Here is a 16,494-nt window from a genome sequence, read left to right on the forward strand (position 1 = left end):
CCCCGTAGACTTATGTGTGTCTTCTGTAGCAGGTTGCCAGCCATTTCTCCTTGGATTATTGGGGCTTCATTCTGCTTCCCTGTCCCTGTCTTCTGGCTCAGAGGGCTGGGTACCTGGAGTACAACTGGTCTTAGATTTAAAGACTGAGGCAAAGAGGCGTTTAGTACCTCAGCCCTTCCTTCATCCTTTGTCACTATGTTTCCCTCTACGCCCACCAACACCCACCAGAGGACAGAGATTCTCCTTAGCCCTCCATTTGTTGTTGATGTATTTATAGAAACAATTTTTCTTCCCTTTTACAGCAATAGCCAGGCTCAGATCTACTTGGGCTTTGGCTTTTCTAATTTTCTCCCTGCATAACTTCACAGCATCCTTGTAGTCCTCTTGAGTAGTCTTCCCCTTCGTCCAAAGGTTATAAATTCTCCTTTTATTCCGGAGATCCAACCGAAGCTCTCTATTCAAGCCAGGCCGGCCTTCTTCCCTGCTGGCTCATCTTCTGGTACACGGGGACAGCCTGCTCCTGTGCATCTAAGTTTTCCTAAGATTTGCAAAGGCTGTGTGTGGCAAACTCACTACTGAACAATTACAATGATTAAGAGAGAGGTGAATATATCTGTCTCACAACTTTGGAAGTCTAGACTGAGATAAGAGCGGAAATCACTGATATTTACAATACTTAAAGATTGTGATACGTATGCAGCAAACACCACAGATGTCATACAAGTAAAGATATTGTTAAATAGCTGTTTAAAATATATCTTTAACTCAAGGTTTAAGTTTCACATCTGAAGACTTACTGTGTTCTAAGTACTACTGCTTTATGGTGCACAACTGTAACTTTAATCATTAGAGTAAAATCAACTCACCATGGCTTGCTTTGCCCTTCTTTGGCAAAAATGTAATTCTTCTAAATAAAAATGGACGAGATTCAAGGTTTTGTTCAGGTGAATATAACTATGCAGTTATTATCTTCTAAAATATTCTTGGTGTATATGCCTTCCCAGAATACTCTGTATATTCCAAATGTCCCACAGTAAAGAAATGCTCTAGCAATCAATTCCAATAATAAGGGAAAATAGTGTAATTTTCAAAAAAGGCCTATTGCTTTGTGAAGTTATAAAGGCCCACGTGCTGCAGATTACAGAGTAAGCTGTAGGGATTCAGTTTGGCTGTCTTGGACATCTTTTAAGTGGACAGAATTTAACGGGCCTGTTGAGGTAAACTTGCGGATAGAATTTTTAAAAATACATGGTCTCTAAATTAAATGCTTAAGAGAGTTAGAAAGAAATACAACTTTTGTGGATATAATTTCTATTATAGAGTATAAAAATAACATAAATTAGACATTTTAAATAATAGACTTAAGAGAATGAGACCCTTTTTAGAAGGACAAAGCCTTTGTGAAACAGTGACCTCTCTACAGAGTCATGTGTGTCTGTGGCTCGACTGCTATTCATCCAGCTATTATTTACCTCTCTGTGAAGTGAACAATAACTGAATTTCAGATTCTTCAAGATCATTAAATCCACAATAACAGTTGTTGTCAGAAGTAGAAGACTCCTATAGAGATGTAACAACCAAACAGGGAAACTCTTTTCAAAGCTGAAAACACAGGTGCTAGGCAAAAATTACACAACGTGTAAGCCTGGCAATTTTCACGTCACTTTGTTAACTTTGGCAGTCTATAACTGCACAGTACCTTTTATGCCTGTGTTCAGCTGCAGAGCTTACACAGTTTCTCCAGCTCACCCGTATCTCTCTACTCCCAAAGTAAGAATGTCTAAACCATTAATTATTATACCTGTGTTTCAAGCATACTGTTGCCCTTTGGCTGAGAGTTCCTTGATTTTCAGGCGTCTCAGCAGGTCATTTTCCATTGTTGGAATGGAATCAATTGCAGAGAGTAACTGCCATGCGATTTATTTGCACCACGTACATATTTTTATATAGATTATGTACACAAGTCTTGACATAAACAGCTCTGAAAACCTTAGCTTAGGCATGCTAAGAAGCTACAAGAAACGTCTTTGTTACTGTCCCTGCAGTTCTCCAAGGACCATCCCATCTATTATGAAAGTAGGTGACACATCCTCTTGAGTAACTGCACATTCAGATAGCAATACTAAAATTCAACTTGTTCAAAATATTTTTCTGTTGACCTGCTACGAGCCAGCATGTTTAGAAAAAAATGCACAATTACTGATATTACAAAATGTGGGCACAGGTTGTGCGCTTTTTCGTTGTTGCTGGTTTTTCTTCTTTTTTAAAGGGAGAGGACAGAAAGGGAAAATGAAATGTATTATTCATAGTTTTCAAAGAAATTCAAATATAAGACTACAGTAGTGGCCCTTCCTCCTCTGAACAAAGATTTTTTTAACCCTATTACAGCTCAGGTCTGCTAAGGAGCCCTTTATTCCAACATATTTCCTTGAAAGAATATGGTTATCCCACCGAAGAGGAAGAAGTGATTGAGCTGTTGACTTCTTTATTTATACAGAAGTTTCACAGTCCTCCAAAGACCTAAGATTTTACTGGTGTCATAGTTTCTCTTGTCTTTCTCCCTGTTGTCTGAATAAGAGACTCTAAGATTTTTGACAGAAATGAATTGGAAATATTAATTCATGTTAGCCACATATGTTTGGATGTCAAGTTAGAAAACTTGCGAATATTATCTTCTTGTTTGATGACAGCAGCCCAGGAGAAAAATACCATCATAAACTAAAAACATTAACATGTGGGCTAAAGCAGACAGTTTGGCCCTACCAAAACCAGGCAAATTCTCCCCTAATACTACAAACATTCTATAATTTGAATAAATATGATGGATATTAGTATTCAAAATAATTTTTTTTTTAAAAAATCACAAAACAGACTCGATTAAAATGTATTACAATAATCATAAATGCTTTAAAACAAATATACATTATCTTTATCCCTTTCCACTCAATAACAGTAACTTGCACAAAGAATGCACTTTTGTTTTTCTCTGTGCCGTACAATCCCCCACTCTGTTCCATGTCAATCTAAATGACACACATGACAATATTACATAAATGTAACACTTTGATTGACAATCTAGTATAGCTGGCATTATAGAGATGGATGAGTGAGTGGACAGATGGATGGATGGGCAGGTTTTATGAGGCAATTCAGCCTTTGCAGAAAGGGAAACAAGGACTGGTAAGTGAAATACATAGTTTATTCAACTGCTCGCTTCAGGGACAAATTATATGCAGTCTACATAGTATTGCCAGGGGCAAGAAGTGATGGCAGGAGATAAACTGGAAATTTAGGTTTATTCATTTCTGTGGAATGAATAAAAAATATCCCAAAACAAGCTTAATAGAATAAAGTGTGTGTTTGAAAATTAATTAGAAATTTCTTCAAAGTGACTCTGAAGTTAAACTATTTCGATTCCTAATAGGAAGAGAAATTGAAAATATTTTCTAAAAAACACTGTCCTGGTTCAAAAGACTAAAGTTTAAATCGCTTCAGTGCAGGGTTTCAGTTTGAACTTAACACTGCCCTCTTGTGCTTCTGCCTTAAAATACATTTTCCTTTACATTACGAGATTCATGAAAACTAGAAGTCATTAACTGACAGAAATGCAGTCAGTAAGTGGGGTCCTACTTTTTCTTAGTTTTTTGGTTTTGTTTTGGTTGGTTGGTTGGTTGGGTTTTTTAAAAGTTCAATGAAATATGGTATATTTGAACACAAACATTTCAGTTATTTTAAGTCATCATCTCAATCTCCAGCATGGCATTTCTATTATAACGTATACAAAACAATATTGGTTACTAGTTTTGTCTCAGGTAAATTTTTTTATAAATTCCTGAGCTAAGTTTCTGCAATTTTTCTACTCTTTGGACTAAGATTACTTAAATTTTCCATATGTGTCAAGACTAGCATAACAAAACACAAACAACAAATATAATTTGGGAAATAAAATAGCACTAACATTCAGGTACAGGATAAAATTACAGGCAGGAAATAAATCATGTATGTCATTATTTCAGTTTTTTGAGGGGGTTTTGTACTGTTCTGCAGGTGGCATGTTAGCTACTCTATACAATATATCCTGAGACTCTAAACTTCAAGAAGGATTGGGCCCGTTCAGTTTTTCACTTTCATCAATGCTATACACATCCTAAGTAACACAATAAATAAACGGACAGTTGTAGAATGGTTGTAATAGAGAAAAGTTTCCTGTGTGTTTCGCGTGAAAACCAGCAGTACTGGCAGAAACTCTCAGAGCATACTCTTTCCAGTAATATATCTGATAACTGAAATACAACTTTGCAAGGCATAAGCCATGTACATTCGCACCTTCATCTTATTTTCCTCCAACTTAAAAGAAAAAATGGTCTAAACAAATAAAGACTCCCGAGATTAAGAAAAAAGAAGTATTCAAACAACAGTGTAAATTTCATGTCAGTGAATATATATCTCCTAGTATCTTTCTGCCACTCTTCTCACTGACGTAAAATTTCATGTTATCAGTGACATAACTAAATAACATCCAATACATACAAAATGATACACAGACCAGATGTTCAGTGCTCGTCTGCCTGTTTTCTTCTACCAAAGTACCCACTACTTAAAAAGGAGAGAGTTTCAGTTGGAAAAATTTGGAATTTGGAAAAATTTGCAATTCTCCTGTCTTCACATGAATGCAAAATGCAGGGAAGCAGCATGTTAGGGGAGTGGCTACAACACAGCCGGGTTCACAGAACACTTCAGTCCCCGTAAAAAGTCATTGCCAGCATAATCAAGCCTGTCCAGTCATTTTCTGTCCACTACCCCGCCACGATCACAGAATTGATAAGGAGCACACAGCCACGCTAATTTGAAACAACACTTTGTATATCTGACATGCGTTAAGAATATATATATATGTACACTATATATATTACACAGACACGTAAGTACGTGCTCATATGTGTTTATGTAAAAGAAATGTTTGTCTTGCGGGTCAGTCTTTGAGGCTGCTTGATATTTGTAACGGAAGTAACCCCTGCATGAACTTGGGTGGCTGATATAGCAGTAAAAGCTGTGAACAGAAAGAAATTTATCACACAGTTCTTAGAGAGTACTGCATGGTTACAAGTAAAACATATGATACGTTGTTGTACTACTACATGTAAACAAATGACACCTGTAAATTTCTGCAGCCAGTCAGAGGTCTGTAGTGTTGATATATTCAAAATATCCTGTATGTGCCTGAGGCTGTTCATGTGATTATGTAGCATTTTATTAAATGAGTTCCTGGTAATAATATTAACTGTAGACTTACCCTGGCATTGGTCCATTTCCAGAAAGACTATAAACTTGACGAGGATTTAAAAGGTACTGAAATTTTCTATAAATTCTGAAGGAGTAAAAGAGACAAGGAGAAAATATTTACTTGCATTTTTCTTTTGTTTTGTTGGTTATTTTAAAGCTATCAATGAAAGAATTAAAGAGTTTAACACATACTATAATTTTTGAATTGCAGGATCTCATTTATACAAAAAGTCAAATATTTGAACACAGCAATTATAATTCATACATACAGAGTATTGTGGGCATAAAATTGAGACAGAAGTGCTACAAGCTATCCATAATTCAAATGCTGCATATAAACAGAAAATAAAAGTGGGGTAAGGAGGAATAATGACACAAGAAAAGTTAAAAAAGAATCTGGAAGAGCACATTGGTTCCTATTAAAGTAACCCCATGGTAAAGCAAAGATTTATTCCTGAAATTTATTGCTAACACAAAATTACAAGTATAATTAATTGAAAAAGCAAATCGGCTTTGCCACCCACCAAAAATGTCCCCACAGGCTGAAAAACATTCTGAGAAAGCAAATCTGTTGTCAGCTACATCTCCTTTGGATTATACTTGAATGGGAAGAAAATGAAAAAGATTCAAAACCATTGTTTTACTTAAATTACGCATATAGTTAAATTATCTGAATAACAGGACCCGATTTATTGATGCAGCATGAAAATGATTATATTACTCCATAAAGGATCTCATTCTCTGTCCCACCCCCAGCAAATATTTCTTCAAATGGCAGAATATCTCAAAACCTGCAACTTTATAAATTTGAGGTTACTTGCCCTAAAAGTAAGACAAACATTTTGTTTTTTCGTTACAAATATTAAAAATGTAATTTCCTACATTAACTACACTGTGGTACCTGCTTCATTTTATATAGAAACAAGTCAGTACATGAAGGCGTTGGAGCTCAGAATGAATAAATATATACCTGAGATCTATGACAATAGTTTGAATTATAAACCTCTGTTTCTTGCTTTTAATTTTAATGTTTATGTCTTCAAGCTAATTAATATTTTAACGTTTTTAAGAAAGCACTTATTTTTTCCACTGAAATAACTCTTCATTTCTTTTTACTGCCTTAAATAGAATAGAAGCACAATAATAGCTAAATTTTAAGTTAAGATGTCCACGTTTTCAAATTCAGGTAAATAAAAATGTCCAGACACAATTCATAAGCACACTGAGAGATTTTTTTTTTTCTTAATTGTAATGCATAATTTATCAGGCTACGTGGAAGATAAGGGTGTAAGAATACAGAATACAGAAAAAATAAAATTATCACTAAAATTGCCAAATTGGAACATTTTGTTAACTTCTCAACTATTCAGTGGTATCAGGTTCCTCATAAAGCATTGTATTCAAACATGCTCACGCAAGCTCTTCATGATGCCATTCCTGACAGTAAAAGTCATTGTGAAACGACTGGTTTCACTTTGCAAGTATGCACACATCACTGTCAGTGGTTGTAATGATGACTAAATCAGACATTTGACAGTGGATTTACAACACACTATATTTCCATTTGATTTGCAGCATCTTACCAATGTAAAAGGACCTTATTTTTGATTTTCTAGTTAGTAACGTGTAAGTTGCTTCCCAGCAACATATAGGATTTAACCTGGTCAAAGGTGCAGATAATTCAATTTGTGTAGCTGACCACAAGAAAGTCATATATTGTTACGAAGTCTCAAAGGCTTAAGAGTTATTTGCCTAAAAGTTTGGCACTAGAAAACATCCTACCCATTATCTACACTCATGATACCGTTGTCAGGTATAAGTGAAATGCCATAAAAGCCTTCTTAATAAAGCGGGAGCTAGGTATCTCTAACTAAAACCCAGAAGTCCACCTGCAATAATGAAGAGATTAGATTGAATCGTACTTGATTCAATGCATGCCATTCATAGGTACTAGTCGAATATCAATATCAGATAATCACACTGTAATGACTCACTGCAAATGACACATCATGATTTAAGTTATTATAACATATTTATGTATGCTAGTCTGTGTGAACTTCATAACTTGATGGTTCATTTCCACTCCAAAGAGGAAGACAGTGTCTACAAATGCCTGCCTTCACGCTGACCTGTAACTAGACATAACAGCATGACACACGCAAGAGGAGGAAATAGACAGTAGTTTAGTCCTCCACTTTTATATCTACAGTACCAACAGCTCACTGACACTGATGTGCCTCTGAACGTCTTGCTTCTGCATGTAAGGCAGGAATTGGACATGGCTTCCTTGTGACTGGAAATTCGTGCAGACAAAGCCATGGGGCAGCACAGCTGGACAGGGTGCTGGGCCAGGTTGTCTAGACCATGGTTTCACCAAGAAGGGTTGGATCATACGATCCTTGAGGTCCCTTCCAACCTGGTATTCTATGATTAATGCCCCAAAAGACAGTTTTTTATGATGAAGTGCAATCTCATGAACAAAGCCAGTTCATGAAACTACCACCTGTCAGCACCACCTCCAGCTGGTTCCTACCCCACGACACAGTTTTTCAACAAACAGTTCCCCACGCATCTGTACCTGTTTGCAGGGTTGTTCTGTGATCTGGAAAACTAAGATGATCCAATTTGAAATACAAATCCTCAGAAGGTTGCTCTATTGTCATTATTTCCCTTCACTTAAATCATGCCTGTGATCTCGTATGAATCTCAAAACTGCTGCAGTAGCACAACTGAGGAGGCAGAAAAATCACAGCAGGAGTGTCCAAGAGGGCTGGGATCATCTTTAAACAGCTCTGCTGCTGAAGAAAATACTCTTGAGTGCACCTTCAGCTGAATCAGACTAAGCTGTCTTCTGAACTCATAAGAGCATTAGTTTAGAAAGAGAAAAGACAGACAGAAACCCAGTGGCACTTCAAAACTGGCAGTAAAGTTAACTACACTGGGGAAGAAGTTGGCCATACCAGTGCCTTGTGCCAACTAGGGGATGCATCTTCAGGCATTTAGGAGGTGACTATTCAAGACGTGACCAGGATAGGCTTAATTTAACCCTAACAGCAGAGAAGAAAGAAGCCAAGGACTCCTTCCCGAAAGTGAAAGAATGCTAGTGAGCTTCTCTCCTAGACATACAACATTAGAAAAAGATAATTTGAAACTGCTTCTACATTTTGCCTCAATACTAAATAAAAGCTTAGAAAACCAGATTAATAAAAGGGTAGGAGGGAAGAGCTACTACGAACCAAAGTTATTTGAAAACAACAAAGGTCAAAGATATCATCAGCCTGTGCTGCACAGACACTGAACGTGGAGTCAGCAGGAAACGTCAGTGTACGGAAGCTGATCTCCAGTGCATCCAACCGCACATTTGTCAAGGAAACAATTGTTTAAACTCACCTGCTGGTCAGGCAAATAAATTGGAAAATGGGGAAGTGGAAAACAAAGTAATGAGTATGACAAAACAACAGCACGATTTAGAAGGACTCTTACGTGAGAAGCACTACCCTTAACAGTAACAGTCTTTAGAAGCATTACATTCTTGTTCTACATGCTTTCTGTTGAAAGAAATTATTTTGTTAATGATGTATTAAATATACATATATTCTACTCAGAGATTACTGAAAGCTGTTGTCTTGCTTAGTGAAGACATTAAACGCCAACATACAGAACTGTGAGCTCTAGTATGAAATGGATGTACTGCCATTTTTTTTTCTGATGAAGTCAATGACACCTGTTCACTCCATGCATAATCACTGAAAACATGTTACAGTCTGATACAGCCTGAGGAATTCACCTGAGTGGGTTTACTTTACTCCTATCTGATCTCATGCTTAATTAAAATCTATTTTTTGGTGTGTGAAAGACTTAAACTCATGAACTTTAATTCTAATTTGCTAATATCTTCTTAATAAACATTGAATTATATTGTTCTATTTTATTTTAAGTGTATGTATTATCCATTGGACTAAACCATTTAAGTCCAAACAGCTGTAAATGTACTTGTGATGGGCAATACGTATTAGTCTTGAGAAAAAAATTGAGAAAAAATATAACTGGGTTGTTTTCATAGTTTTTTATTTTGTAATTATATCTGAAAGTCATAGCATTGTTTTTTAAAAGAGAAACCTATTCAAGAAGAACATGTTTGTCACTACACATTTTATAAAACGCTAGGTTTCTAACAAAATTGAATTTTTAAAATGTATCAATAAGGATATAGTTGCAGAGAGAGTATTTTTGTGTTCTGAATATACTTTTTCTACATTATCCATTTGTTTCCCACCACTGCTCTGTTCCAACATTCGAAAACCAAAACTAAAGTACCTAACTTTTTTACCTTAAAGTGATCCTCAGTTCTTTTCCTTTGCCTTTGAGAGATTTGAAAAAAAATGCAAAATAAAAAAGGAAATGACAGAGTATCACTGGGGGAGTGCATTTATTCAACTGGTTGTCAGATGGATGCATACACTCCTCTCTCCAAGTCTGAGGGCAATGAAATGGGCTGGGTCACCATATGGCAAGCCATCAAATCTCATATGGGGAACTGTGGGAACACTGGAGTCTTGACAGTATCTGCAATAACCTTTCCGTGTTCAATGAAAGTCAATTTGAAATCATAACTTCATTCATCTTGATCTCTCAAATACAGAAAATCCTAAGTAAAGACTGAAGAACAGCTTTCAGTAAAAGATAACCTAAATCTAAATGAGTCAAGATAATGAAATTCTCATCTACGAAAATTAGTAGGTTGTGGTTCCATCCCCCCAGCCTCCTCCCCTGCTGTGGAAATCTTACTTCTATTACAGCCTATTCTCTACTCCTAACCTCTCAATACCTGACCAGATTATAAAATCATTATAATCAAAAAGCCTGACCATAACTACATTTTGCAAATCTATTTATATCTTCAAATGTCCTGTCATTTTACTTTTCACAACATATAACTGCCACAAAATTGGACCAAGGTGGGAAGTGGGCAGAAACATGGGGTTCTTCTCTTTCTGGTTACTGACTGCAGAGCAGCCAGATTAAAACCAGGAAAAGTAAAAAAGTTGAATATTATTGCTTCCTGAAAATATTTTCATCCCTTAGATTTAATCTTCAAGCTAATATGCGCTCTTAACACCCTCATTGTATAATTTTATTATGATACTGGTGTTGACATGAAACATTAACATCTAAAAAGCAGAGGGCAAATCCCTTCTCAAACAGTCCATATGTGGACTTTTTAAAACCTTTTTGGATCTAGTTTTAGATCTAACCACGAGATATTATCTCCTGCTGGTGAATGACTTGAGATATGTCTACATGACTAAGCAGTCAACCTTTTGACGTGCTCCTCCTAACACAGAAATATGGAGTGCAACCTTGACTCATTAGTATGCAATTTAACATCTTCTTTTGTGTGGCAGCAAAGTCCATTTAAGAGCTTCTCATACTTCACTATACTTAGTTGCTGGTGGCTGCCCTCACGCTATACACTTCAGTGTGTAATGAGATTCGTAGGTAATGGTGTTAGTGAATGAAGTGTGTCTAAGGATTTCATTTTTTAAATCCAAATTATTCCTGCGATCTGCTTGGTCTCAGCAACAGTTGCATTAACATAAACTGGGAAGTGTCAGACTGCAATACATGAACGGGAACAGGTGCTTGAGAAAGAGATCAGGTCTTAAACTTGCTTTTACCCCGGAGAATATCTAACATTATATGACATCCCTCACGCATTAAGCCCATTCAGATAGTAACACTTGAGACCAATTATCAGCTGGGAACTGAAAGCTGTGAAACAGCATCTCATTAAATGGTTTCTAGGTTATAACTAACTACGTAAGTGCAGCTCTCTAACCTGCCTCTCGCCTACAGAATTCCAGACTGGATCCCTGATCCACTCACTTCATTCTGGTACTATAAAAAAGCCAAGCTGAGTGCCAGTGCATTACCTACCACACACCTCACGGCACAGAAGACCAGTGCTACCTCACACTACTGCTGTGTCTGAAACGTATGCTCAGGACAGCTCATGTTGTTTCGTTGTGATCGCAAAGGCATGTTCATGAAACTGCTTAGAATGAACCTTTTTGACTGTTAACTGCCTTTGACACAAGTAGCATTGTTGGCATTGCTGACATCTACGTATTACCAGCCCAGGGATTACACAATCAGCTCCTAAATGATAACCCTGTTCTCCCAGAGGTCTTAAAATGCAGGTTTGGTTAAATGTTCTTCAGCTCTGAGAATTCCCCTAACACCTACTCTGCAGGATTTCTCCCTTTTGTCAGTTTAAGGGACACTGTTTTAAGGAAGGGACCCAATGGAGGCAGTGGGGAGGAGGCAGGGAAAGCCGAGCCACTTGCAGTTTACTTGCTTGGTTCCAAGCTTTAGAATCCCATTGGATCCCTCCTTCTGTGCTTTTGGGTACTCACATGAAATCAGTATCCACAGGTGTCATCTTCAGCCTGATCTTGGCCAAAAGACCGTAAACCTTGTCAAGACTTGAAGCATAATTTACAGCATTGACATGGTAAGCTAGGCTATAAAAATTTGGAGATTTATGTGATGATCCAAAAGGGCCACATTGTTAGCGCTTGTGTTTCTGAAGTAGACACTGAAAAAAATCTGCTCAGAGGTAACTGATTCGGCATTTCTGCCTGAGTTTGATGGACAGATTAGGAAGAGAACGCTCCTCACCTCTGTTTTATCCTGGCTCTGATACACTGACATTTAAACATAAACTTAGGCATTTTGAATTTAAATCAGTATAATTAATGACATATATAAAATTAAGCATGTCTTTAAAGTTTGTGTGATTGGACTTTAACACTTTAACTGGATTGCTAGAATGCTTCCTATCTACAGAAATCAAAAGGTTTCTTCACTGTAGGAAATCTTACAGAGAGACTGGGGAGTCTAACTCCCTAAATCTTTGAAAGGCAAGTCATACATTAGAAAATGGAATACTGTTTCCAATTAAAATTGGCCTCTCTGTATATTATTACAACAGTTTTCTTTTACTCTCTGTAACTTCAAAGTTTCAACGCAAAATACAGCAATTCACACCTTCATGCAAATCACATAAACCCAGACACTGAATATAGCTACTTTTTCTGATGTGAGATGAAACTGTCGTATGGAACTCATTCTGGTTTTTAACCACAGAATTTTTAACTATATGCTAGTGTGTACTTCTTCTAAACAGGGCAATGGGATGTTCAAACGTGAGGCGTAACAGTATAAAACATCAAGTTTCTTTTCAAATAAAAACTTCTAATGTTCATTTTTAAACATATCACAGAGATCAGAATAGAGAAAGAGAGGGAAAAACAGAGAAAATAAACCTTACCTTTCTCCTTGTTTCCCACCACTTTTAGGATTGACAAAAACTAAAAGTGGATGAGTGCCTGGAACTGGAGTGATCTAAAAGAAGGGAATAACACAGCCACTCATTAATGCTGTGTGTTGCATTCATTTTTTCCTATAGTAGACAGAAAACAAAAAGCTTAATGCAAACTCTATGTTATGCTATGTAATCCAGCTGGAAGCAATTCCATAATTTGCAATAATCCTCACTTCATTAATTTGCCACAAATTGAAAGTGACTTTTTTTTATGCTAGCTGTCTTACAGCTGCGATGCCATTTTAACCTATAATTCCATTGAAATATTGATATATATAGGTTACATCCATCAACAGAGAAGAAAACTTTAAATGGAAGAAATGCACAACTAATTCTGACAGTAATTTCTTATGGAAAAATTTATGAAGAAGTTGTATTTTTCTAGTGAGAAATAACACTACACTATGAAGATCAAATATAGATACATGAAATTTTTAATTTGACAGTTTTTTAATGACAGAAACCTGGAATATTTGATATTATATGAAATCACAAACCTCTTAAAATGCAACAAACATAACAATAATCGGTCCCTTTAAACACCTTAGAAAGCTGGAAAACGTTAAAAAGTAGAGGAGAAAATGTGGAAGAAGGACAAGCCTGAGCAAAAGAATGGAGAGGAGGATATACTGAAGGGAACAACAAATTATACTATGTATTTTAATTCTTTTATGCATGGAAAGTTTTACACGTTCGCATCAGTATTCAGCCTTACAAACTAACACCTTTCAAAGTAATAGAGACTGCACTTTCAGATACTAAAAGATGTGAGTATTCACTGTCTTTGCTCTATAGATTTCAACATAAAAAAAATTTACATCAGATTATTTTTCTCTAATATCTGGTTTTAAACCATAAAGCTAGACAATTCATATTTCAAATTATCACTTTTAGACACATATAATATCAATTCTAAAATGTTTAAAAGCATATGAGGAGTTCAAAGTCTAGACCTCCAAAGTCAGGCACTAACAACTTCAGAGATGAAGCTTAGACTGTTTCAATTTCAAAATGATACACTGAAAGCTCTTGCTCCGAATCCTTACTCATAATACTTAAATAACAAAATATTTTCAGCTGCAGATTTCATAAAATTTAATTTAAGCCAGAACCCAAGAAACATGATAGCTAAAGAATCTTACAGGTAACCTACAGACACAGGCATATAACCCTATAAGCATCTAAAAGCACTTTTCTTCTAGTAGAAAGTGTTAAGCACTAGTGTGTCAACTCCAGCCCTAACTTCACAAACAGATCCAAATCTATTCCAATATATATTTGTATAACGATTTGTATAACAAATAATGAAAAACTCCAGCAAACTTGGTGGAATTAAGCCTAGGATAAAACCAACCCAGTATCACATTCTGGCACAGTACACTGTTAACAGTAAAGTGCTGTATGTTGAAACATATATCAAATTGCAGGATATAGTGAAGTTTGTCATATATTTAATTTTTATCTACTGTTTTAATCAATTTTAGTTATTTAGCCAATTCCCACGATGTTTGTTCCTGTGAACTAAGTGTAAACCAATGGTGCTCATTGTGACAGAGATGGACTACCTACTGAAATCCCTTAGCACGCAGGTTAATTAATGAGACTCATCCTAAGGTTATACATGATCTATTACTTCCTCTAATTAGAAATAATAATCCTGATCATTAAGCTGGTTAGCTAGAAAGAAGTAAGATGAATGTGCTTAACTATGATTAATAGTCTTTAAGTCGTGCAGATCTCCACTGCCACTAAGTTATCTGCTCACTGCTGTCTGATGGAAGGAATGTTTGGTCTTGATGCTTTTCTCAACAAAAGCTATTTGATGAACTTATTTCTATTTTAAATATTTTATTGCAAAACTTAAACATATTATCACAAGTAGAAGGTTTAGGACCATCAAAAAAATCTAACATTCAGTTTGTATTCCACTCAATTCCAAAATATGTTCTCTTTCAATTAATTTCTTTCAGCTTTTCCAAATTACTTTTCTAGATCACGTAGATCTTTCCATATAACAAACCATGCAAATAAAGATTTTTACTAAATTGATTACTATTTTCAAGACTTAATCTAGCATGATTTAAAAGCAATCTCCATGAGGTTATTGGATAAGTGACTTAAAAAAAAAAAAAAAAAAAGCAAAGTAGTGGACCGATTATATATAGCTTCTCCCATACTGAAAATAGGGTTCTAAAGGGAGCAGTATGAAGATTTGCCGGGTATCTTTGATATGTTATCTTGGAAACTTCTAAACAAATGTAAATAACATAATGATCAATTTTCTAAATAAAAAAGGTTCCAAAAAAAGGTCACAAAAATCCTTTTTCTTGTTCAATGAAGACCACGTCAAAATGAGACAACGCTAGCAAAATTAGAGTATTACAATCAGAGTAGCATACCTTGACGAGATATAGGAGAATTAGAGTAGTATATTTTGATCAGCTACAGAATTATTTTTGCTCCAGACCATCTTTAGGCAAAATACTAACACGAATTACCAGTTACATCTATGGAATCTTACATCTTTGTGGAAATAGTGCCAAAATAATACGTGACTGAAAAAAACCTAACTATATCACTGACTCTAGACTTCCATTATGGTATCCTTCAAGATCCATGCACCTTTCACAATGATCAGGTTATTATTATTGATGCTGACTGAAAATTTAATGGTTGGTGCTAAGATAGATTCCTGTTACTCTAAACCAATTTATGCACCAGAGAAAAACAAATACCACAGTATAATATCGCTGTTACTGAAACCATCTTGCTTCTCTCAACTCTTCATTTTGATGTGCCAAATACTCTACTTGGAAACACCTGGACAAACAACATCCTTGAAGTTTACTCCATCCAGCTATTAATTAACAGGTCCAAATCAGAATAGTGAACAGTTATCAAGACATAGACTCAGATTTATAATGTAATTCACACAATGCTGCATAGCAGATATTAAAACAATCGAATTCAGCTTCAAGCCACAATATAAGTGTTTTAGAGCTAGTCTTCCCTCCCCCTTAATGTCTTAGGAAATCCTACCAAACACATAAGATTCCTACCAAACACACACAGGATTCGTGTATAGATAGAAAAAATATACCTATTGTATTTTTAAATATGTAAAAGTGAAATGTAGCCGAGTGAATGTATAGGAAATATTTCACTTTAAAGATTACACATTCAATCATTGCCTTCGTATCTACAAGCATCTCAAAATTAAAATAACAATAATCACACCTGAAGACCTTGTCCATCTACGGTGACAGAATTAGCTCTTTGCATTTTGTTCCGTTCTCCCAGTTTGTTCATTTGCTGGGGACAAGTCTTTTCTTTTTTGACTGTTGCCTGTCTTTCCTTGAAAAAAACAAGAGAAAAGGAGAAAATAGAACATTTTAACACAAGACATAATGCTATACAGTTGTAACCAAGACTGTGCCTCCACAAAGATGTTTTTTTACTAGAGAGATATGTCAGATTCTGCTTTAGTGAAAATGAGATCTCAGTCAAACTATTACACAATGTCTGGCCATTTCACATAACATCTATCTATGTGCCTGGACATTCCATAATGACAAGGCAATAGATGGATGAAAAGTGTGCAGTCACAACACAAATTAATGCAATGATGCGAAAAGATAATCCGACATTGCCAGGATAGCATTTTGAAACTTGAAAGCCAATCATACAAAATACTTGATCATTTAACAAGCACATTGATAAGAGATCAGTAATTTATCAAAATCTCACCCTAACTCCTAGCAAAGGTTGGATGCTTCAAGAGGACTATACCATTCTGGCAAAATATACCTGTTCCAAATGTATCA

The 16,494-nt window shown here is 35.8% G+C and overlaps 1 protein-coding gene across 7 annotated transcripts in view; it reads right to left on the bottom strand.

Moving 5' to 3' along the window:
• DGKB (diacylglycerol kinase beta) overlaps nt 1–16,494 on the bottom strand; it is a 320,219-nt gene that overhangs the window by 208,864 nt on the left and 94,861 nt on the right. For all 7 annotated transcript variants that reach the window (XM_065627599.1, XM_065627600.1, XM_065627602.1 and 4 more), the window contains 3 exons: nt 15,908–16,024; nt 12,617–12,690; nt 5,294–5,368 (listed from right to left, as the gene is read on the bottom strand). In XM_065627599.1, the coding sequence (XP_065483671.1) occupies nt 5,294–5,368; nt 12,617–12,690; nt 15,908–16,024 (266 nt within the window). The remainder of the gene's footprint in view (nt 1–5,293; nt 5,369–12,616; nt 12,691–15,907; nt 16,025–16,494) is intronic.

Source organism: Caloenas nicobarica, chromosome 2, assembly GCF_036013445.1.
Source record: "Caloenas nicobarica isolate bCalNic1 chromosome 2, bCalNic1.hap1, whole genome shotgun sequence".
NCBI lineage: Eukaryota > Metazoa > Chordata > Aves > Columbiformes > Columbidae > Caloenas > Caloenas nicobarica.